Raw genomic sequence first — 26,529 nt, 5'->3', positions numbered from 1 at the left:
ACCAATCAGGAGAGACAGTCAGATATAACCGCCAATCAAGAGAGACAGTCAGATATAACCGCCAATCAGGAGAGACAGTCAGATATAACCTCCAATCAGGAGAGACAGTCAGATATAACCGCCCAATCAGGAGAGACAGTCAGATATAACCTCCAATCAGGAGAGACAGTCAGATAGAACCGCCAATCAGGAGACACAGTCAGATATAACCGCCAATCAGGAGAGACAGTCAGATATAACCGCCAATCAGGAGAGACAGTCAGATATAACCTCCAATCAGGAGAGACAGTCAGATAGAACCGCCAATCAGGAGAGACAGTCAGATATAACCGCCAATCAAGAGAGACAGTCAGATATGACCTCCAATCAGGAGGGACAGTCAGATAGAACCGCCAATCAGGAGAGACAGTCAGATATAACCGCCAATCAGGAGAGACAGTCAGATAGAACCACCAATCAGGAGAGACAGTCAGATATAACCGCCAATCAAGAGAGACAGTCAGATATAACCTCCAATCAGGAGAGACAGTCAGATAGAACCGCCAATCAGGAGAGACAGTCAGATATAACCGCCAATCAAGAGAGACAGTCAGATATAACCGCCAATCAGGAGAGACAGTCAGATATAACCTCCAATCAGGAGAGACAGTCAGATAGAACCGCCAATCAGGAGAGACAGTCAGATATAACCGCCAATCAAGAGAGACAGTCAGATATAACCTCCAATCAGGAGAGACAGTCAGATAGAACCACCAATCAGGAGAGACAGTCAGATATAACCGCCAATCAAGAGAGACAGTCAGATATAACCGCCAATCAGGAGAGACAGTCAGATATAACCTCCAATCAGGAGAGACAGTCAGATAGAACCGCCAATCAGGAGAGACAGTCAGATATAACCGCCAATCAAGAGAGACAGTCAGATATAACCGCCAATCAGGAGAGACAGTCAGATATAACCGCCAATCAGGAGAGACAGTCAGATATAACCGCCAATCAAGAGAGACAGTCAGATATAACCGCCAATCAAGAGAGACAGTCAGATATAACCGCCAATCAGGAGAGACAGTCAGATATAACCTCCAATCAGGAGAGACAGTCAGATAGAACTGCCAATCAAGAGAGACAGTCAGATATAACCACCAATCAGGAGAGACAGTCAGATATAACCTCCAATCAGGAGAGACAGTCAGATAGAACCGCCAATCAGGAGAGACAGTCAGATAGAACCGCCAATCAAGAGAGACAGTCAGATATAACCTCCAATCAGGAGAGACAGTCAGATAGAACCACCAATCAGGAGAGACAGTCAGATATAACCGCCAATCAAGAGAGACAGTCAGATATAACCGCCAATCAGGAGAGACAGTCAGATATAACCTCCAATCAGGAGAGACAGTCAGATATAACCGCCAATCAGGAGAGACAGTCAGATATAACCTCCAATCAGGAGAGACAGTCAGATAGAACCGCCAATCAGGAGACACAGTCAGATATAACCGCCAATCAAGAGAGACAGTCAGATATAACCGCCAATCAGGAGAGACAGTCAGATATAACCTCCAATCAGGAGAGACAGTCAGATAGAACCCGCCAATCAGGAGAGACAGTCAGATATAACCGCCAATCAAGAGAGACAGTCAGATATGACCTCCAATCAGGAGGGACAGTCAGATAGAACCGCCAATCAGGAGAGACAGTCAGATATAACCGCCAATCAGGAGAGACAGTCAGATAGAACCACCAATCAGGAGAGACAGTCAGATATAACCGCCAATCAAGAGAGACAGTCAGATATAACCTCCAATCAGGAGAGACAGTCAGATAGAACCGCCAATCAGGAGAGACAGTCAGATATAACCGCCAATCAAGAGAGACAGTTAGATATAACCGCCAATCAGGAGAGACAGTCAGATATAACCTCCAATCAGGAGAGACAGTCAGATAGAACCGCCAATCAGGAGAGACAGTCAGATATAACCGCCAATCAAGAGAGACAGTCAGATATAACCTCCAATCAGGAGAGACAGTCAGATAGAACCACCAATCAGGAGAGACAGTCAGATATAACCGCCAATCAAGAGAGACAGTCAGATATAACCGCCAATCAGGAGAGACAGTCAGATATAACCTCCAATCAGGAGAGACAGTCAGATAGAACCGCCAATCAGGAGAGACAGTCAGATATAACCGCCAATCAAGAGAGACAGTCAGATATAACCGCCAATCAGGAGAGACAGTCAGATATAACCGCCAATCAGGAGAGACAGTCAGATATAACCGCCAATCAAGAGAGACAGTCAGATATAACCGCCAATCAAGAGAGACAGTCAGATATAACCGCCAATCAGGAGAGACAGTCAGATATAACCTCCAATCAGGAGAGACAGTCAGATAGAACTGCCAATCAAGAGAGACAGTCAGATATAACCACCAATCAGGAGAGACAGTCAGATATAACCTCCAATCAGGAGAGACAGTCAGATAGAACCGCCAATCAGGAGAGACAGTCAGATAGAACCGCCAATCAAGAGAGACAGTCAGATATAACCTCCAATCAGGAGAGACAGTCAGATAGAACCACCAATCAGGAGAGACAGTCAGATATAACCGCCAATCAAGAGAGACAGTCAGATATAACCGCCAATCAGGAGAGACAGTCAGATATAACCTCCAATCAGGAGAGACAGTCAGATATAACCGCCAATCAGGAGAGACAGTCAGATATAACCGCCAATCAAGAGAGACAGTCAGATATAACCTCCAATCAGGAGAGACAGTCAGATAGAACCACCAATCAGGAGAGACAGTCAGATATAACCGCCAATCAAGAGAGACAGTCAGATATAACCGCCAATCAGGAGAGACAGTCAGATATAACCGCCAATCAGGAGAGACAGTCACATATAACCTCCAATCAGGAGAGACAGTCAGATATAACCGCCAATCAAGAGAGACAGTCAGATATAACCGCCAATCAAGAGAGACAGTCACATATAACCGCCAATCAGGAGAGACAGTCAGATATAACCGCCAATCAGGAGAGACAGTCACATATAACCGCCAATCAGGAGAGACAGTCAGATGTAACCGCCAATCAGGAGAGACAGTCACATATAACCGCCAATCAGGAGAGACAGTCACATATAACCGCCAATCAGGAGAGACAGTTAGATATAACTGCCAATAGCTGGACATTTTCTGCTCGGAAGCTGCAATGCTATGTTAAATATATAGAGTAGGCCACTCTTAATATTGTGCCCTAACACTCGATCTGTGTATTTGTGTGTATGTGCACATGCATATATGCGTTATGTCTAGTTAATCTAACATGTAAACTATGTAATTAAGAAATATACAAAAATAAACAGTACCAGAGTGTGACTTGCACTAGAGTGGCTTTGCGCATTTGCGTTATCCGTCAGAAATAATCGGCAAAATTACAAGTTGTGCGCTAAACCGGGTGCGTAAATAAGGCAAAAGAATGTGCGGTATTGCACTCTCCATAGCGCTGCCATTGCAAATGACTGAAAAACTTTATTTTGTTGTGCGGTATCTTGGTGCGATAAGCTCCATACTGCACAAAACCCAAGGCCTGACTTGACGTGCTCATGCACGTTTCCCCCCATAGACATCAATAGAGAGAAAGCGTTAGAAAAAAACTAGCACCTACGATCGCGTAATGGCGATCGCTATAACACAATCCCCATTAATGTCTATGGGGAAAAGAAAGTTATGTAAAAACCTAACATAAACCCCTAGTCTAAATACCCCTAATCTGCCGCCCCCCGACATCACCAACACTAAATAAAGTGATTAACCCCTAAACTGCAGCCCTCACATTGCTACAACTAAAATAAAACTATTAACCCCTAAAGACTTAGGGGCCTATTTATTAATGTGCAAGCGGACATGATACGATGTTGCGTATCATGTCCGCCGCACATCGATAAATGCCAACAGCATACTCTGTCGGCATTTATCACTGCACAAGCAGTTCTTGTGAATTGCTTGTGCAATGCTGCCCCCTGCAGATTCGTGACCAATCGGCGCTAGCAGGAGGTGTCAATCAGCCCGATCGTATAGGATCGGGCGGATTGATGTCCGCGGCCTCAGAGCAGGCGAACAAGTTATCGAGCAGCGGTCTTTAGACTGCTGCTTCGTAACTGCTGTTTCCGAAGGCTCGCGCGGAAACAGGGGCATTAAGCTCCATTCGGAGCTTGATAATTCAACCCCTTGGTATTTTTTGAGGTAAAAGAGCTGTTTAACTTAGGGAAATGCCCTACAAAAGGCCCTTTAAAGGACTATTGGTAGCTTAGTGTTAGATTAGGGGTATGTTTATTTGGGGGGGCTTTTTATTCTTATAGGGGTATTAGATTTGGTTTCATTTTTTAATTTTTGATCATTTGGTTTATTTTTTTCTGTAATTTTAGACTTTTTTATTTTTTTGTAATTTTAGATTTATTTATTTTAATTTAATCTTAGGGTTTGTTTGTTTTTAAGCAATGTTAGGATTTTTTAATTGGGGTTAATTTAGGGGGTGTTAGGTTAGGGGGCTTAGTGATTAAATTAGTTATTTGCGTTGTGGGGTGATGGCGGTTAAGGGGTTAAAAGTTTAATTAGGTTTATTGCGTTGTCGGGGATGGCTGTTTAGGGGGTAATAGGTTTATTATAGTAGTAGCAATGTGGGGGGCCTGCAGTTTAGGGGTTAATAGGTTTATTATAGTAGTGGCAATGTGGTGGGCGACGGTCTAGGGGTTAATTGTTTTAAGATAGTAGTAGCGATGTGGGGGCTGGCGGTTTAGGGGTTAATAGGTTTATTATAGTAGAAGCGATGTGGGGGGCTGGCAGTTTAGGGGTTAATAGGTTTATTTAGTATTGGCTATGTGGGTGAGCGGCGGATAAGGGGTTAATAAGTTTAATAAAGTATTTGCAATGCAGGGGATGGTGGTTTAGGGGTTAATAGTGTAGTTTATGGGTGTTAGTGTATTTTGTAACATTTTAGTTATGAGTTTTGTGAAACGTTTTTTTTTTTACAAAAACCATAACTACTGGTCTCAGATAGCGGAATGAATTGCGGCGGTATAGACTATAACGCTAGCGTTATAGCCGGACCGCACAACCTGTAATACAAGCGCAATGAAGATCCTGCAGTCAAAAGTAATTTTTTGAGAGTTGCGTAAAGGCTAAAATGCTAGCGGTATAACCATATTGCCCCAACTTGTAATACGGGAGACCTGCATATTCTGCGCGCAAAGGCCAATTTTTCAGCGGTATAGCCATACCGCACAACTTGTAATTTTTGTAATTTTTTTTTTTTTGTAGGATTTATTTTACAGGTAATTTTGTAATTATTTTAACTATTTTAGCTATTAAATAGTTCTTAACTATTTAATAGCTATTGTACCTGGTTAAAATAAATACAAAGTTACCTGTAAAATAAATATTAATCCTAAAATAGCTATAATATAATTATAATTTATATTGTAGCTATATTAGGATTTATTTTACAGGTAAGTATTTAGCTTTAAATAGGAATAATTTATTTAATAAGAGTTAATTAATTTCGTTAGATTTAAATTATATTTAAGTTAGGGGGGTGTTAGTGTTAGGGTTAGACTTAGCTTTAGGGGTTAATACATTTATTAGAATAGCGGTGAGCTCCGGTCGGCAGATTAGGGGTTAATAATTGAAGTTAGGTGTCGGCGATGTTAGGGAGGGCAGATTAGGGGTTAATACTATTTATTATAGGGTTAGTGAGGCAGATTAGGGGTTAATAACTTTATTATAGTAGCGGTGCGGTCCGCTCGGCAGATTAGGGGTTAATAAGTGTAGGCAGGTGGAAGCGACGTTGAGGGGGGCAGATTAGGGGTTAATAAATATAATATAGGGGTCGGCGGTGTTAGGGGCAGCAGATTAGGGGTACATAAGGATAACGTAGGTAGCGGTCCGCAGATTAGGGGTTAAAAAAATGTAATCGAGTGGCGGCGATGTGGGGGGGCCTCGGTTTAGGGGTACATAGGCAGTTTATGGGTGTTAGTGTACTTTAGAGTACAGTAGTTAAGAGCTTTATGAACCGGCGTTAGCCCAGAAAGCTCTTAACTACTGACTTTTTTCTGCGGCTGGAGTTTTGTCGTTAGAATTCTAACGCTCACTTCAGACACGACTCTAAATACCGGAGTTAGAAAAATCCCATTGAAAAGATAGGATACGCAATTGACGGTATGGAAAAGTCGCGGCTGAAAAGTGAGCGTTAGACCCTTTTTTGAGTGACTCCAAATACCGGAGGTAGCCTAAAACCAGCGTTAGGAGCCTCTAACGCTGGTTTTCACGGCTACCGCCAAACTCCAAATCTAGGCCTTACATTGTTGCTCCTGGTTTGCACATAATAACATTAGAACAAATTAAACGAGGAATAACAAACACTAAGTCTAAAAATAACAAAAGAAAAATACTTTTTTTTTTTTTTTTTTTTTTTAAAAAGAGGAAAAACAAAAGAAAGAAAATATTTTCCCCCTGTTCCCCAGCCCTCATAGTTCAATAATAATGTCAGACCCTATCTCCTGTCTACAACCAATACCTATAGTGCTCCCATTGTATCTACGCTGCATAATAGAGAGCTGCAGGGGCATAACTAGAACTCAATAGACCTCTGGGCAAAAGCTGTAGAGGGCCCCCATTTCTACAGTGTCCTTTCTGACTGTCTAGCAATCAACAGAATCTGAGCCAGCAGCCACATAGGTGCAATTCTTCCATCTTGGTTAGCATGTGCCAGAGGATATGCACTTCCTGTACAAATATGGTAGGTTTAATGTAAAGCAATGCTGGGTCTGCAATCTTGGAAGCTCCACCACCATATTTGTAAAGGCAAATCCAATCACTTTCACTTCCTGTTTTTTTCAGGGGGCACACAGAGGGACCAGTCAGGAAGCAGGTGGACTCTGGGATACACCAAGCCCTATAGTGATGTCACTACTGATTGTAGGGCCAGGTGGGGCCCCTATAGGTGTGGGCCCAGTCTCAATAGAGAATTCTAAGACCCCTGCTTACCCCTGGAGAGCTGCTTTATCATAACAAATGAAAATATCCTCTTCCATACCTGTAATATAATATACAACATCATCTACTAGGTGTAAGCACAAGCACATTTTATTGTACGCTATATAACTTGTATTGTTTTGTTATCATTGAATAAAATTGCTACACAATCTACTGCTCAATTTCGCTGCTGTTCTTGTTAAATAATCTGGAAAAGACCCGGAGCCCTATGAACCAGCACAACTATATGAGAGTCCCTCTGAAGTTGGCTGCAAAAAGAACAAACTTTTAGCTCCTGTTTGTTTTAGGAGACGTCATCAGACCTTCTACCTAACAATTATCTAATACCATGAAAAGGAAATATAGTTTGATCAAGTAAATATTTTCCCTAAGCAGTAAGCCAGAATACAAACACCACACACATAAAAGTCTCTCTTCACATATACCCTACTTATAGTGGCAGTTGGCAGGAGACACGAGCCGTTGTTGGCTTGTAGCAATAATTAGATAAATGTTCATCCAGCTGATATTTCTTTGAACATGACAGCAATAAGTTCACTTTGATATTCTATAAATGGGTGGTTGGGTTCTTACAGAAGCAATTAGACTTGTTGGGACATACTGCTGTGATATTATACTGCTGTGATATTATACTCTGGTGAGCATTTTATTATTTAGAGGTGATTGTAAACTATGTCCATATTGTTGTGGTATTTATATTTCAGCCAACCGAAAGTCATTAATCCAGCTGTAAATATTTTTTATCACAATCTGGCAGTTGCATTTTCTTTATGTGCTAGCCATGGTACAGGTGCCTAATACTCTAAAGGAAATCCCAAAAATGTATTTCATGATTCGGATATAACATAACATTTTAAACAACTTTCCAATTTACTTCTATTATAAAATTTGCTTAATTCTCTTGTTATCCTTTGCTGAAGGAACAGAATTGTACTACTGGCTGCTAGCTGAACACATCAGGCTCTGTCCTCGTTCCCCTTCTCTTCTCAAACTACACGTCATCATTAGGCTCCTTAATAAAGTCCAATGGGTTTCAATGTAATTTGTATGCCAATGACACCCAAATCTACCTCTCCGCACAAGACCTATCTCCTTCCTTTTTAACGCATGTCACTAACTCTTTCTCAGATCGTATCCTGGATGTCCTCTCACTACCTTAAACTTAATCTCTCCAAAAACTGAGTTCCTTATTTTTCCCCCTTCTTCCAAAATCTCCACCCCTCATTTCTCTATAACTGTCGACAACTCCATCATTACCGCTACCTCACATGCCCGATGTCTTGGGGTCACACTTGACTCAGATCTTTGTTTCACTCCTTGCATTCAGTCCTTGGCTAAAGCCTGCCGCTTCCACCTTAAAAACATCACTAAAATTAGACATTTCCTTACACAAGACACAACTAAGAAGTTAATCCAATCTCTCATCCTTTCCAATCCATAATGAATGTCTCTGCCAGGCTCATCTTCCTTACACATCGCTCTTTATCTGCTGCACCTCTCTGCCAATCCCTTCACTGGCTTCCTCTTGCCTCTAGGATTAAACACAAAATTCTCACTCTGACATACAAAGCCCTCAATTGCACTGCTCCACCCCTATATCTCAGACCTTGTCTCCAGATACTCTCCCTCCTGTCCCCTTCGCTCACAATCTCCTAATCTCCTCCTCTCTTGTTACCTCCTCACATTTCCGTTTACAGGACTTCTCCAGACTGGCTCCCATCTTGTGGAACTCTCTGCCTCGCTCCACAAGACTCTCCCCTAGTTTTGAAAGCTTCAAGCGCTCCCTAAAGACTCTACTGTTCAGGGATGCATACAACCTACACTAACCTTTCCTAACTCCATTGCTATCCCCTTGAACCCCTTAGAATGTAAGCCTATGAGCCCAGCTGTTTGTAGATCACCTTCACGAGAGCTGACTACAACTGTGCAACTCTCGGCAGGGCCCTCTACCCATTTGATCCCTATAAATGTTACCTTACGTACTGCCTACGTTTATAGCACTGCGGAATCTGTTGGCGCTCTACAAATAACCGATAATAATAATAATAGATAAATTGCCAATCACAAGAGACAAATGTATGCAGACACCAATCAGCAAGTAAAGGCTTTAACAGAGACCCTACACCCCATGTTTAACCTAGAAGAATAAACGACCCCCTCATTTTAAAGGGCTGGTTTTCTTCTTTCAAATGAGGGGAATTGTGACCTTCTAGGTATGGTCACTTATCTCTTTTAGAATCTAGGTGATCAATGTAAGAAATTATGGTTTCTGCGCTTTAAATACCAGGGAGATTTTTAGGGAGGGGGCTATTAGACAGCCCCTATCTCCCACTTTGATTTACCTACATGGATGTGAGACCCCTCATTTGAAAAGAAGCTGAATTTCCTGTTTAGATAGAGGCATCACATACCTGTCTAATTCGCAGGTGATCAACTGCTGCACTAGAAATAAGTGTGTTTTTATAAAGGGGTAGGAGTCCTTAAAGTGAATGTAAAGTTAACGCTATTAGCTAAAGTCAAACGATAGAAATTAAAAAAATGACTGAGACTTTCATTAATGAAATCTTTAGGGTATACTTATCTTCAGAGATATTTCACTAGAAACACACGGGTAAAAGCTGAACCTCCGGTAGCCATTTTCAGCAATTGATTGACAGATGACTCATCTGCAATAAACTAATCACGTTAACTTTACATTCACTTTAAACCCGCAATAATCCAGATCACTGTTACTATGTGTGGATAGCAGTGCTCTCCGCCTCTTCTGCTGGCTGCCTCAGCGCACAATTGCACTTCCGGCAGGGAAGCTGATCCCTCAACCCCATTAGATGCTTTTAATTGTCCCTCCCAGAGACTCTCCAGATGGGGATAAGTATCCTTAAAGGGACAGTCTAGTATAAATTAAACTTTCATTATTCAGATAGGACTTTTAATTTTAATCAACTTTCCAATTTACTTTTATCATCAAATTTGCTTTGTTCTCTTGGTATTCTTAGTTTAAACTAAACCCAGGTAGGCTCATATGCTAATTTCTAAGCCTTTGAGGGCTGCCTATTATCACATGCTTTTTAAATTGCTTTTCAACACAAAGAGACAGAAAGTACACGTGGGCCATATAGATAACAGTGTGTTCAGGCACAGGGGGTTATTTAAGATTTAGCACAAAACAATGCTAAATGCAAGACAATAGATAATAAACAGTCACAGTCATGTGATCAGGGGGCTGGAAGAAGGTTCCTAGATACAAGGTAATCACAGAGGTAAAAAGTACATTAATATAACTGTGTTGGTTATGCAAAACTGGGGAATGGGTAATAAAGGGATTATCTATCTTTTAAAACAATAACAATTCTATGGTAGACTGTCCCGTTAAGGGGTGAATAGATGCACAAAATAGTATCAAAATTCTAAAAGGGATTTTTATAGCCAGGGCCGGATTTCCCATTAGGCACAGTAGGCATGTGCCTACAGGCGCACTACAGTGAGGGGTGCCTGGCTGTAAGAGAGATTTACTGTTATCTGCATTTTTTTTCTTTTAAATTGAAATTCTGCAGCACCAGCCAATGAGACGCCGCATCAGTGACATCACACTCACTGGCCCTGATGCGGAGCTGACGGTGCAGCTGCGCGGGGAGGAGGAGGAGGAGGAGGAGGAAAGAAGAGGAGGACTGTCACCTGTCTGGGGTCGGCACAGAGGTGACAGAGCGAGAGTTAGTTAAAGAGGGAGGAACAACAACAAACATCTAAGTCTGTCTGTGTGAGTACAGGAACTGAGAAATAATTTAACCCTTGAATTGTATCCTTAGCAAGTGTGTTTAACTCCGCTGTGTGTGTAAGCGATACAGAGCAGAACAGGGGGTTTGTTGTTTATAGACTGTGAGTTATTGCATATAAGAATGCGCCAGTTATTTCTGTTCGGGGGCAGAGGATGGGGGCCATAAGGGAAGCGGTGCACAGGCTGCCTGCTTGTCACCACTGGCCCTCTCTGGTTTGAATATAGCCAAACAGGCTATATGGGAGGATTTTTTAGTCAAACTGAAAAATGCGCAGCTACTGATAAACTAGCTCTGACTGCAAGCAGCGCTGTGTGACTGAGGAAGACTTCCCAACTAACTCTGTGCTGTGACCCAGATTCTTCCTGTCTACTAATACAGGGGTAAAATAGTTACAGGTCAATACCCACTTGTTAAAATAGAGAGGGAGTTTTACTCTCACAACTGAGAATGAATGACATACTTTACAGACAGGATTCAGGCTGATGAAGAAGGAGCATACAGCATTGTCCTTTGAAACACGTAAGGATTATTTCTTCTAAAAAAACGCCAAGATTTTGAATCACCATGTCCAGTTGATGATTCAGTTTGAGAGATATGCGGGACCGGATTTGCCATTAGGCACAGTAGGCAATTGCAGCAGGGTGATAAAGGCCTAGCACGGGCCGAAACGCGTAGACCAGCACTGGTAAGCCTTATTCTATTATTGCCAATTTTAAAGGACAATCTACACTATATTTGTTCTGTTCTTTTTTCCACAGGTGGATCGTTTGTTATTTTATATTTTCATATATTTTTTCATTATCATTTTGGACCACTTCTTATTTTGGCACTGTGATTGAAGACTGTTTATTTATCACCACACTATTTTTGACTGCCATTTATTACCACTTACTTTGTTCTTTTTTATTTACACTTTTTATCACACATTTTGGATCTCAATTTATTTGATTTGGATTTGTTCTTCACTATCCCATCACCGGATTTCACTAGCACCCAGCTGTTTGTACCACCGTCATTTTTTGGATCTTTTGTGAATTTTTGTGGACTTTGACACATTTTTTTACATATATATTAAATTATTGAAGAGTCAGGACTGCCATTTTTTGTTTTTATTGATTTTTACCTATTGATTCATTTCTGTAATTGTACCCCTTGTTTTTATTATCATTAATTTATGGTTTTATCCCTCACTCATGGATCCATGAAGTATATCTATTGTATCATTACATTATTGTTTTTTATTGTTTCTTATTGAAGTGTTTCGTGTAAAGTGTTATCTGTGAGGAATCACTTTTATTAAATCAGTTTTTAAGCCCACTCCTGGTTTCTTAAACCTTAGCCTCCTTAGGGTAGGCGCCTGGGTCCCCTACCTTTTTCTCAGTTGATGATTCAGTTTGAGAGATATGCGGGACCGGATTTGCCATTAGGCACAGTAGGCAATTGCAGCAGGGGTGCCACAGAGTCAGTGTAATTTTTTTTATTTTATTTTTTCTAAAAAAAAACCAAACTTTTTTTTTTACTTTTTTTTATTGTTTTGCTGTGAGTGAGTGCTGTGTACAGTGTTACTGTTGGCTGCTGACTGTAGTCGATATTTTAAACGGATCGTAGAGGAGCACTGAGCAGTAGTGTTTGTAGTTGTACTAGTAGTTAGTTTAGTTAGTCGCTCTGACTGACACACTTGGCAGGCCGGCGGCTGCTGCTTAGTAACTTACTTTTATCAAGCCAGCACAAGCAGTCAGAACAGAGCAGAACTAGCAGCAAGTAGCTTAGCAAGTAGGAGTCGTCTCATCCTCCTAGGCTGTCCCTCCTACCCCCCTGACTCCACCATCCACTCCGTCTCTGAGGTCTACTCTCAGACTCTGAGTCAGTGAGTGTGCCGCTCGTGATCGGCGCTGCGCACGTGCACCCTTGCCGCTGATTTGTGGGTTGTTTGGGGCTGGCCGTGTGGCGTCACGCCTATGTCACGTGATACAGGCTGCCGCCCTCTTCCTCAGAGTACTAGCGGGAAAGACAGTGAGCTGACGGGTGCTCATTGCTGCTGGCCTGGCTTGAAGTTGTGTTGCTCCCCCTCCACCTGCTGTTGGAGCCTGTCGCCTGCCATGGGCCCTGAGACGCCTGTCTGCACTGCAGCCTGAGTGAGTCAGTGACCAAACGCTGTCTTTGACATGTCACACATTTGAACACAGCCAGGTACAAATAGTGCAATACATTTTGTAATGTCCCTTTTAATATGCAATAGAGACAGCAAATGTCCTTTATGTCACTGTAAGTTATTCATGCTTTAGTTACTGATACATCGCTCTATTATTTCTTTTTTATTATGTATAATACAGTTTTAATCTGTACTCCTTTTTTCACAATCTTTAAGTGACCTTGCATTTTACTTGTGCCTCTTGTTTGACCACAAACTCTCATGGCATTTCAACAATAAATAATAACCAAATGTATGTACATCACACTTGGTAATCCACCCCCAAATAGAAGAAAGCTGAATTGTCCCAAATACAAAAATTATTTATAATTACATTAAATTATAAGGAAAATGTAGCAGTATATTACATAAAATATATAGTCATTTCATAAATAAAATTACTTTGTGTGCTAATTCCATTGTAATAATAATAAAAAAATTCCTAAGTGTTTTTCACTTTTTTTTTGGGGGGGGGGGGAGGGGAGCGCTTCAGATTGTTGTGCCTACGCGCACCTGAGATATAAATCCGGCCCTGGAGATATATTTCCTGTCATTGTTGGAAATTGTTTTGAATGACCTCATATGTATTGAGGTTTTTAAAGGTGAGCATACTACTTTTGGTGCTGGACAGATAGCTCAGCATGCTAAGGCACTGTGGCTGAGCTCTGTAGCAACCCAAGGGTTGCAGGTTTGATCCCTGGTGAGATCCACTCAGCCTTTCATCCTTCTGAGGTTGATAAAATGAACAGCACCTTGAGACCCTTACGGGTGATTAGCTGTGCTTTACAAGTACTCAATACAGTTGTGTGTTTTTAAACAAATAAAACTGTGTTGCGCTATCTCTCTTCTGCTTTGTGTTTCATGTAATCTGAGACCACATCTTTGGACAAAGCCTGATAACATCACAAGGAGACAAGATAAGCCTGGTGTCTGTGACTAGACTATAACTATACTGGGCGCCCTTACCTTATTGATTGAGGTAGAAGAGTGTAAGTAGATACCGAAAGGGACTGGGAGCCTTGCCTCCTATCCTCCTCACTTTTATGAACTTTTTGTAGAATGTATACACTTGGGACTCTATATGAATTTTATGAACTGTATTAACCCACGCTTTAGCTATACAGAAATTTATATATATTTTTAATGGATTTGAGTACTATTATTGTGCAATTCTAATAGATTTTTAACGTATACTAAAGGTTTTAAACCTTTAACTTCTATATGATACTATTTATGACAAACTATCACCGAATTGTTCACACATTATAACCATTGAGATTTGTGTGATTTTTGGAATTTTGTGCCAATACACAAACCTCTTTTTCTTCTCTAATTCTCTTTTATATTGTGCCTCTGGATTTGAGGGGATTCGGATAACACAATAGGTGGATTTTGGCAGCATATTCTGTCCTAGGTCATACTACTTTCTTTATTTTCTACTATATATATATATATATATATATATATATATATATATATACAGCTACACAGCTGTTGAGATGGATATTCATGTATGCATTTCCTGATCGGTTCACTGGATGTTTCCTTCTTGGAAGCTGCAATTGGGGGCATGGCTTTAACTATCACCTAGATTACAAGTTTTGCGCTATAGAGGGTGCAAAAAAAACGCAACAAAAGTTGCGTTATTTTACCCTCCATAGCGCTGCCATTACAAGTTTTTAAACTTGTAATGTGCGTGCGATACAGTGGTGATGAGCTCCATACCGTACAAAATAAAAAGGGCTGCTTTGATGTGCTCGTGCACGCTTTCCCCATATACATCAATGGGGAGAGAGTGTTAGAAAAAAAACTAACACCTAAAGCGCGGAATGGCGATTGTCGTAACGCAACCCCATTGATGTATATGTGGAAAAAAAGTTACATTTAAACCTAAAACCCTAACATAAACCCCAAGTCTAAACACCCTAAATAAAGTTATTAACCCCTATTCCCCCGCACCCCAACATCGCTGACACTATAATAAAGATATTAACCCCTATTCTGCCGCTCCCCGAAATCGCCACCACTAAATAAAGTTATTAACCCCTAAACCTCTGGCCTCCCACATCACTGCCACTAAATAAACCTATTAACCCCTAAACCGCCAGCCCCCCGCATCGCAAACAACTAAATTAAACAATTAATCCCTAAACCTAACAACCCCCTACCTTTAAATTAAAATTACAAGATCCCTGTCTTATAATAAATAAAAACTTACCTGTGAAATTAAAAAAACCTAAATTTAAACTATAAATTAACCTAACAACTATTATACTAAAATTAAAATAACTACAAATTAAATAAACTAAATTACACATTAAAAAAACCTAACACTACTAACAAAAATGTAATCTAAAATTACAAAAAATAACAAATACTAAATTACAAAAAATAACAAACACTAAATCACGAAAAATAACAAACGAAATTATCCAAAATAAAAATAATTACACCTAATCTAATAGCCCTATAAAAATAAAAAAACCTAACTCTAACAAAATTCTAAGCAACCTAAGCCGCCTGGATGTCCGGACTTCAGAAACCGTGAGTAGATCTTCTGGGGTTAGTGTTAGATTTTTTTTGGGTGTTTTTTTTTTTAGATTAGGGAAGGGCACTTGAAAAAAAGCTAAATGCCCTTTTAAGGGAAATGCAAAAGAGCTAAATGCCCTTTTAAGGGCAATGCCTATACAAATGCCCCTTTAGGGGCAATGGGTAGCTTAGGTTTTTTTAGGGTTAGTTTTTTATTTTGGGGATTGGCTGGGTGTTGGGTTTTACTTTTGGGGGGACTTTGTATTTATTTACAGGTAAATTGGCTGATTTCTTTAGGGCAATGCCCTACAAAAATCCCTTTTATTGTTGTTTTTATTTTGGGAGGTCTTTTTTATTTTTATTGGGCTATTAGATTAGGTGTAATTGTTTTTATTTTTGATAATTTCGTTTATTTTTTTGTAATCTTAGTGTTTATATTTTTCGTGATTTTAGTGTTTATTATTTTTGGTAAACTTAGATTTTTGAAATTTTTCGTAGGATTTGGGTTTTTTTAGTTGGAATTTAGATTTTTTTTTATTTTTTTCGTAGTGATAGGTTTTACACAAACTACTGCTCTCAGATGGCGGTATGGATCGTGTCGGTATAGACTGTAATGCAAGCATTTCAGCCTCACTGCACAACCTGTAATACCGGCGCTATGGAAATCCCACACAAAAATGTATTTTTTTTTAGTGTGGGATTGACGTTGCGTTACAGGCTACAATGCCTGCGGCATAGCTATACCGACACGACTCGTAATATTCGTTCCTGGCCATTACGCTGAAATTGCCATTTTTCAGCGTTAAAAGCCGCAACGCAAAACTCGTAATCTAGGTGAAAGTTTGTTTCAGATTTTGTATGTTGAATCAAACTGTCTCCAATTTAATGCAAGATCTAATAACAAATAGCTATACTATACTGATATATTTATAAGCCTCTGGGTTTCTGATTTTCCACATTGAGCATGACAATCCTAGAAATTATTATTTAGAGTTACTAAATGTAGCCACCAATCAGCAAGTGCTGATGTATTTTACCATCCCCTAACATGAGTCTCTTAGCATCAAGGAGTCTAGCTTGAGAGCCAGTGGGGTTAATAATTGTAATTGAAACCTATTTATGAAGTGTCGACTAAATGTTATTGTTGACAACATGTTGTGCAAGACACAGTAATAATCTTCTACCAATGTGATGGAGGAATTGTACAGTGTCATTGTTATTTTAGAGTAATCAGAAATGGTTTATGCTCTTAAAAATATATTAATACAATGGGCAGGTCATCCAGCTGTGACCATAGCCATTGGTTAAAATGCATCAGCTGACCTGTGACGCTGTTCATTGGCACTGGCGAGTGCAAAGCAGCCGCCTTCTTTTGCATTTGGAGGTATCTGAAACCTGCACAGATCTAGATCTCACTACCAAATTCAAAGTTAATATTCAGGGTACTTTAAACATGGGGGAAGATCTGTTTTTGACATTTAAACTGTATTCCCTTTAATTCTCACTATACCCACTGAATTTTTTAATAGAATGAATGTTAAAGGGCCACTGTAAGTAAATATGTTCTATGCCTGTTACTAACTAACTACCCCAAATACGCTTTTTATCAATAGCATTTCATTAACATATCTCTACCGTATATCAGAAATCTTGTCTGCAAATTTAATTGTTTTCCAAACCCACTCCGTGGATATCCTTTGCTCTGTACCAATCCGTTTACAGTACCTAGGTTTCAAAATGGCGCTTTAAACACAAAGTTATTGGTTTAAGTATTTTGAACATGCAGTGCTGAAAATAGTGGGCAGGATAACGTGACATCATCGGCGAATAAAAGATATAACTTTTAGAACGTTATGAAACTTCGTTTTGGAGAAAATAATAGGTCAGTAGGTTTTAATTAATGTTTATTAACTTTAATATGTTAGTTGTTTAGCTTAAAAATTATAACAGAAAGTAATCCTTTAACATATAAATATAGAGTGTAAGCCCTACAGACTTAAAGGGCCATTATACACTCATATTTTCTTTGCATAAATATTTTGTAGATGATCTATTTATAAAGCCCATAAAGTTTTTTTTTAAAAAAAATGTATAATTTTGCTTATTTTTAAATAACATTGCTCTGATTTTCAGACTCCTAACCAAGCCCCAAAGTTTTATTTGAATACCTTCAGCTACCTTCTCCAGCTTGCTCCTGTTTGTGTAAAGGGTCTTTTCATATGCAAAAGAAGCTTTCCAACTGCCTTTTCAACAGAGCTAAACTGAAAGCTTCTAAGTAAGTTTTTAAACCATTTTATGATGGATTTTTATATCAGTATCTGTGAATCTTATTCTTTATAGTAGTGTCTATTACATGCAGTTATATGAAAATGAGTGTATACTGTCCCTTTAACATAAAGTTTATTAGAATCAACGTAAAAAAAAATTAATATTAGTTAGACTTTCTTTGAGTATTGTTTATGCTGAAACAAGCACAACTATCCGCTGTCATTTTGTTAGCAAAATCTCCATTGTTTTGATAGTTTATTATATGATCACAGCTGCTCAATCCAATTAAAGGCAGTTAGGTAGCAGGGTTAGGCTTGTGAAGTCTGCCATGTGAACTTCCAGTTCTTACTGGAGGAGTCTAAAAAAAAAAAAGCAACCCCCAAATGTGACCTCCTGTCTTGTGTTACCATGATGTCTTTGCCATTCATATGTTGTTATTATTATTATCGGTTATTTGTAGAGCGCCAACAGATTCCGCCGCGCTAACAGATGTATATATTTATGTGAATGTTACAGCATCTGAGTCTCCTGCAGTTTGCAGAATAGATGGACTAATACAACATTTAATATTTTATGCATATTGTGTGTAGTTTGCTTTGGGCGGTTTTGGTTGAAGCAGAGTAGGCGGAGCTATGAAAACAGTTAACAGGTGTGATCAAGTATTCCTGGAAATTGTTTTCAAATGTTACCAATTATGCATTTGATATAAAAAAAGTTAACATTTAAAAACAAATATTTGTTATTTTGAATGAATGTGTCAAAACCTTTGTCCAACCATAACATTAATAAGAACTGGGTGTGCATAGCAAATACAAACGTCCTTAACCAGGATTTGTCACCTCCAACCCTCAAACAACCCTAGCAGTCAAAGTATAAAGTACTTCTCTTCTTGATTACAGAGAAGACGATCACAGAGACAGAGCTATAAAACAGGAAGCCAAAAAGGGAATGAACAAGCAATAGTAAAATATGAACTAAACATCACAATATTGTACTATTGCAAGAACAAAAGGGTTAAAAAGGGCTAGATTACAAGTGGAGCGTTATTAAGTGCTCACGCTTGAGCGCTAATACTGCTGAAAGTAAACTTGTAACGCGCTCGGAGAAAGTAAGTGTATTACAAGTTGAAAGCAAAAATTTAGCGCGCGTTGGGTTTCGCTATAGAATTTCAGATATTGCGACCTCGATGGAGAGCGCAACTTAAAAAAAAAGCTTGCGCGCTAACCCGACGCATTATAGCTAAAGCGCTAACCCGAAGTGAGTAAAAAACTTTTCACATTCCACATTTTTCACATCGGATAAAATGTCCCTTTTATTTTTAAATTATATATATATGATGTATTTTTGTAAAATAGACCAATATATCTTTATTAATATATACAGGTATAGATATATGTATATATACAGATATAAATATATATATATAAATATTTAGAAATACAAAGAACATTTTATTCTTAGTGAAGAACATTGTAATGTAAAGTATTTATAGTAAAAACCATCATTTATATTAATATTCAATTAAATTATTTTTCTTGTTTTCAGGTATTTGAGTAGAAAGGGTTACAAAGTATGAGTAGGAGTCACATACTGCCAACACAATGAATATCTGGATTTATACACAGGTTACTTGTCATGTTAAAACTTTTTTTTTGTCAAAGAACCTTGTGACCACTTTGGTTTTAACTAGAGAATTTGAAATATACAGAGATTTTAAAAACATTTGTTAATCGTTTAAAAAATACTTAAAGGACATTAAACTCACATATTCTACATAAAATGTTTAATCATGACTTGCAAATATATATATATATAAACAATGTGTATTTATTTTGCCCCTTTTCTGTGATATATATCTGAACTCTGTCTCAAAGGAAATCTGGTAAATACATTCTAGAGAAATATGTTCTTGGACAATGCAAATTTTAATTACAAAATTATATTTATTTTGTACACAGATTTTTTGCAATGCAGTGTTTAATATTTTTATATATACCTATTTATAAAAACAACTTTAATGTCACTTTTTAGGTCAGCAGGAGTTTGCACTGTAAACCTAGGTACAGATAAAGCTTATTTCTATTAAAGGGACATACACATGTAAAAAAAAGAAATTGCTAAACACATAGTTTAAAATCAGCTCCAGAGCAGCATTGCTCTCCTGGGACCTAGCTGAACATATCTGGCGAGCCAATAACAAAAGGCTGTGTGTAGCCACCAATTATCAGCTAGCGCCCAGTAGTGCATTGCTGCATTTGAGCCTATCTGGGTTTGTCTTTAAACAAAGAACACCTAAAGAACAAAGTGAATTTGACAATAGAAGTAAATTAATATGTCTCTTAAAACTGAATTCTCTAGCTGAATCATGAAAGTTTCATTCTGACTTTTATATTTCTTTAAGCGACATTCTGGGTTTTGTAAGCTACTAAAAAAATCACATTATTATATTTCAAAAGAAAAAATGTTGTTTTATAAAAAAGTTATTTTACAATGCAATGTAACAATATCCCTTTAATTTACTGTTCTTTTTATATATTAAAAAAATAAATACTTGGTTATTTACTCTTACCACACAACATATATTATACTAAGTCAAGACATTAATCACCCCAAGTACTATTACATTGCACCCCATTCATTACACCATATCTCAATTTATTTAAAACAATAATTATGGAACTGCCAAAATCTGCCTTCCTCATAGCACATATACAGTAATAAGCAAAATAAAAATGTAACCATCAGTCAGGCTATTGCTTATGTCAACTGCCTTGTCTAAAGCTGTGAATTTGAGTGGAGTATTTTTCTAAATGTTCATCATTGTCTTCTTCTCCATGCTGCTGTTGATAATGCTGATAAAGTTTTCCTCCATTTTGAGAACGGGTTGGCGGAACAGCAGGCAAACGTCCGCTAGACATATTAAGAATGGTAGCAGTTAGAGTATTTATATAGTTTTTTGCTAAAGTTAGAGTCTCAATTTTAGATAATTTCTTCTCAGCTCTCACGTGGGGGATGACTTCCCTGAGCGCTTGAAACGCGTTGTTCAGTTTATGCATTCGCTGTCTCTCCCGTTCATTACTTTCTAGTCTTCGAACGCTGTGTTCTTTCCCGTTCCCTGACTGCTTTTTCTTTTTGCTTGTATTTTTAACGCCATCTTGGTTTTTCAATTTACTTTTTTCTTTATACACATAACATTTTTCGTTGTCATCTTCGCTTGATGTTGGTTGTTCCAGGAAATCATCTTCCAAATCAACCACCAGCCTTCGTTTAGCTGCCCTAGTCTTGGTTTTCATGATTTAACAGAAGAGGAAACCAAATGTATTTCCACAAAAAAATCCTTTCGTTGTGATCATTAAAAAGCTGTGGAAATACAGAAGAGTATTAGAATATGGTTAAAAAAATAAAAGCATATCAATGAGGTTTTTACTATTCAATAACTCCTTTCCCCAAAAAGTCAATGAAAAACTAACTATATTCATTGTACAAAGGCTGAATAATTCAAAGATAATAGCCATGGTTCTGTGTGGCTTAAAGGGACAGTGGCAAATGGATAACATATATTTTGCATAAAAGAGGGTTACACTATTTTATTTAAAAGTTATTTTAAAAGTTTTTAAAGCTAAATGCTCCTTCTGAACCATGAAAGAAATAATGTGGGTTTGATCCACCTTTTAAATATGTAGGATTGTGAGTTTAAAGGCTACTTGAAAATTGTTATTGTTTAAAAAGATAGATAATCCCTTTATTACCCATTCCCCAGTTCTGCTTACCTAACACTATTTTGTTAATATACTTTTTACCTCTATGGTTACCTGTAACTAAGTCTCTGCAGACTGCCCCTTATTTCAGTGCTTGTTACAATCTTGCATTTTAGCCAATCAGTGCTGGTTCTTGTATAACTATTATCATTCTCCATGGGAGTGAGCACTATGTTATCTATATGGCACACATGAACTAACACTGTCTGGCTGTTGTGCAAGATTTAAAAAGCTAATAAAAAACACTGAGATAAGGGGTGGCCTGGCTGGGGCTTAGAAACAGGCAAACTTAGAGTTTATAAAGTATATAACAATGTTGATTACCAGGTTTTGTAAAGCTGGGGAATGGGTAGTAAAGTAATTTTGTAAGCATAATTTGCATTGGATTGCAGTCCATGGGCATACCCTTTAAAAGGCTCGTCAGTATGTTTATTTGTTCTTCTTTTCTGTAACCAAATAGAGATAGACATAAATGAGCTTCTGCAATGACCAAGCAATTACTATGTAACATGTTGCATGGTCAGTTTTATGGATCCTGTAGGATGGACATCAATATACCTGAAGAAAACACATCTGGCCCTCCAATGTGTTTTTGTGGTCATAAGAACCCCTAAGCAGTTAAACACAGATCAGCAAATTATTGCCAAAAAACAGTTCAATGTTAATTTCTCATTAGGCAACTAAACAGGTGCATTTGTATCAAATGTTGTTACTATGAGTCGTATTTAAAGTTAAATTCATTAAAGGGACATGAAACCAACATTTTTTTCCTTTGTGATTTAGAAAGAGCATGCAATTTTAAGCAACTTTCTAATTTACTTTGATTATCTAATTTGCTTCATTATTTTGATATTCTTTGCTAAAAAGCATATCTAGATATGCTCAGAAGCTGCTGATTGGTGGCTGCACATAGATGCCTCGTGTGATTGGCTCACCCATGTGCACTGCTATTTCGTCAACAAAGGATATCTAAAGAATGAAGTAAATTAGATAATAGAAGTAAATTGGAATGTTGTATAAAATTGTACCCTCTATCTGAATCATGAAAGAAAAAAATTGGGTTTAATGCCCCTTTAAGGGAAACTTTTTTCCTATATATTTTTTTTTTATTGAGGCAATACAAAGAAAATCAAACATAGAGGTGTGAGAAATAAACTTTCACATCAAAGTTGTAAAATATACCTGTGAGATAAAATTTAAAAAATAACATATAATAAACTGCCTTAATTTTTGACCCTTTGTTTAACAGATGAGTCCACTCAATAGCGGCTCCTGGGTTATTCAAATAGGGGTTCACAATACAATTAAATAATGACAAACGCTCTGCCTTTTTTTTACAGCAGAGAGCAGGGAGCACTCCAGTCTCCTATCCCACCATCCACCAACCAAGTATTATACTTTGAGTTTGAATATCAATTTATAGAATAATGCAACTTGCCATTATTATGCAAATAAAAACGCTCTGCCTGTTGTCTGAGCACAGTGACAGAGCACTCCAGGTCGTCTCCTATCCCACCATCCACCAAGTATTAATTCAATTTCAATTAAATAATGACAAACACTTTTCCTTTTTTTTTTTAAAGCACACAGAGCACTCCAGTCCAGTCTCCAGATAGCCTCCCACCATCTACCAATGTATCTGCAAAAAGGCTGCCTGCTTAATAAGTTTTAACCTTTAAACTAACTGTTTAAACTAAGCTAACTAAACAAGCTCCTCGCAGCTCACAGACTAAGCCAGCACTGCAGTTTTGCATCGACGAGGGGAGGAGGAGCCTGGTATGGTGACGTCTGGCTCTGGTCTTACTCAGTGTGTGTAGTCAGGTGTCAGATAAGGGGAAGCCATGAGATGTGATATATAATACCAGGGAGGGTAGAATCGTTATTAGTGCTAGAATGTATGTGTGCTTATCTGTTACACTGAAGGTTAGCAGTGTGTAGTCAGGTGGGGAGAAGTCATGTGATATATAACACCAGGGAGGGTATAATCTGTATTAGTGCTAGCAGGTATGTGTGCTCATCTGTTACACTGAAGGTTAGCAGTGTGTAGTCAGGTGTCAGGTAAGGGGAAGTCATCAGATGTGATATATAATACCAGGGAGGGTATAATCTGTATTAGTGCTAGCAGGTATGTGTGCTCATCTGTTACACTGAAGGTTAGCAGTGTGTAGTCAGGTGGGGAGAAGTCATGTGATATATAACACCAGGGAGGGTATAATCTGTATTAGTGCTAGCAGGTATGTGTGCTCATCTGTTACACTGAAAATTAGCAGTGTGTAGTCAGGTGGGGAGAAGTCATGTGATATATAACACCAGGGAGGGTATAATCTGTATAAGTGCTAGCAGGTATGTGTGCTCATCTGTTACACTGAAGATTAGCAGTGTGTAGTCAGGTGTCAGGTAAGGGAAAGCCATTAGATGGGATATATAATACCAGGGAGGGTATAATCTGTATTAGTGCTAGCAGGTATGTGTGCTCATCTGTTACACTGAAGGTTAGCAGTGTGTAGTCAGGTGTCAGGTAAGGGGAAGCCATGAGATGTTATATATAATACCAAGGAGGTTAGAATCTGTATTAGTGCTACAATGTGTGTGTGCTTATCTGTTACACTGAAGGTTAGCAGTGTGTAGTCAGGTGGGGAGAAGTCATGTGATATATAACACCAGGGAGGGTATAATCTGTATTAGTGCTAGCAGGTATGTGTGCTTATCTGTTACACTGAAGGTTAGCAGTGTGTAGTCAGGTGGGGAGAAGTCATGTGATATATAACACCAGGGAGGGTATAACCTGTATTAGTGCTAGCAGGTATGTGTGCTTATCTGTTACACTGAAGGTTAGCAGTGTGTAGTCAGGTGTCAGATAAGGGGAAGCCATGAGATGTGATATATAATACCAGGGAGGGTAGAATCTTTATTAGTGCTAGAATGTATGTGTGCTTATCTGTTACACTGAAGGTTAGCAGTGTGTAGTCAGGTGGGGAGAAGTCATGTGATATATAACACCAGGGAGGGTATAATCTGTATTAGTGCTAGCAGGTATGTGTGCTCATCTGTTACACTGAAGATTAGCAGTGTGTAGTCAGGTGGGGAGAAGTCATGTGATATATAACACCAGGGAGGGTATACTCTGTATAAGTGCTAGCAGGTATGTGTGCTCATCTGTTACACTGAAGATTAGCAGTGTGTAGTCAGGTGGGGAGAAGTCATGTGATATATAACACCAGGGAGGGTATACTCTGTATAAGTGCTAGCAGGTATGTGTGCTCATCTGTTACACTGAAGATTAGCAGTGTGTAGTCAGGTGTCAGGTAAGGGAAAGCCATGAGATGGGATATATAATACCAGGGAGGGTATAATCTGTATTAGTGCTAGCAGGTATGTGTGCTCATCTGTTACACTGAAGGTTAGTAGTGTGTAGTCAGGTGTCAGGTAAGGGGAAGCCATGAGATGTGATATATAACACCAGGGAGGCTAGAATCTGTATTAGTGCTAGCAGGTATGTGTGCTCATCTGTTACACTGAAGGTTAGCAGTGTGTAGTCAGGTGTCAGGTAAGGGGAAGCCATGAGATGTTATATATAATACCAAGGAGGTTAGAATCTGTATTAGTGCTACAATGTGTGTGTGCTTATCTGTTACACTGAAGGTTAGCAGTGTGTAGTCAGGTGGGGAGAAGTCATGTGATATATAACACCAGGGAGGGTATAATCTGTATTAGTGCTAGCAGGTATGTGTGCTTATCTGTTACACTGAAGGTTAGCAGTGTGTAGTCAGGTGTCAGATAAGGGGAAGCCATGAGATGTGATATATAATACCAGGGAGGGTAGAATCTTTATAAGTGCTAGAATGTATGTGTGCTTATCTGTTACACTGAAGCTTAGCAGTGTGTAGTCATGTGTCAGGTAAGGGGAAGCCATGAGATGTGATATATAATACCAGGGAGGGTATAATCTGTAATAGTGCTAGTAGGTATGTGTGCTCATCTGTTACACTGAAGGTTAGCAGTGTGTAGTCAGGTGTCAGGTAAGGGGAAGCCATGAGATGTTATATATAATACCAAGGAGGTTAGAATCTGTATTAGTGCTAGAATGTGTGTGTGCTTATCTTTTACACTGAAGGTTAGCAGTGTGTAGTCAGGTGGGGAGAAGTCATGTGATATATAACACCAGGGAGGGTATAATCTGTATTAGTGCTAGCAGATATGTGTGCTCATCTGTTACACTGAAGGTTAGCAGTGTGTAGTCAGGTGTCTGGTAAGGTGATGCTATGAGATTTGATATATAATACCAGGGAGGGTATAATCTGTATTAGTGCTAGCAGGTATGTGTGCTCATCTGTTACACTGAAGGTTAGCAGTGTGTACTCAGGTGTCAGGTAAGGGGAAGCCATGAGATGTGATATATAATACCTGGGAGGGTATAATCTGTATTAGTGCTAGCAGGTATGTGTGCTCATCTGTTACACTAAAGGTTAGCAGTGTGTAGTCAGGTAAGGGGAAGTCATGAGATGTTATATATAATACCAGAGAGGGTATAATCTGTTTTAGTGCTAGCAGGTATGTGTGCTCATCTGTTACACTGAAGGCTAGCAGTGTGTAGTTAGGTGTCAGGTAAGGGGAAGCCATGAGATGTGATATATTATACCAGGGAGGGTAGAATCTGTATTAGTGCTAGCAGGTATGTGTGCTCATCTGTTACACTGAAGGTTAGCAGTGTGTAGTCAGGTGTCAGGTAAGGGGAAGCCATGTGATGTGATATATAATACCAGGGAGGGTAGAATCTGTATTAGTGCTAGCAGGTATGTGTGCTCATCTGTTACACTGAAGGTTAGCAGTGTGTAGTCAGGTGTCAGGTAAGGGAAAGCCATGAGATGTGATATATAATACCAGGGAGGGTATAATCTGTATTAGTGCTAGCAGGTATGTGTGCTCATCTGTTACACTGGTAGCAGGT

At 38.9% G+C, this 26,529-nt stretch overlaps 1 protein-coding gene across 1 annotated transcript in view; it reads right to left on the bottom strand.

Annotated features, from left to right (window-relative positions):
- Positions 1-19,846: 19,846 nt before the first annotated feature.
- BHLHA15 (basic helix-loop-helix family member a15) overlaps positions 19,847-26,529 on the bottom strand; it is a 55,241-nt gene continuing 48,558 nt past the window's right edge. The window contains exon 2 of the mRNA XM_053694468.1: positions 19,847-21,183. Within this exon, the coding sequence (XP_053550443.1) occupies positions 20,586-21,116 (531 nt within the window). The 5' untranslated portion in view covers positions 21,117-21,183 and the 3' untranslated portion in view covers positions 19,847-20,585. The remainder of the gene's footprint in view (positions 21,184-26,529) is intronic.

Source organism: Bombina bombina, chromosome 11, assembly GCF_027579735.1.
Source record: "Bombina bombina isolate aBomBom1 chromosome 11, aBomBom1.pri, whole genome shotgun sequence".
Taxonomy (NCBI): domain Eukaryota; kingdom Metazoa; phylum Chordata; class Amphibia; order Anura; family Bombinatoridae; genus Bombina; species Bombina bombina.
Note: the sequence above shows the minus strand (reverse complement) of the source record. Positions and strands in the feature narration are given on the sequence as shown.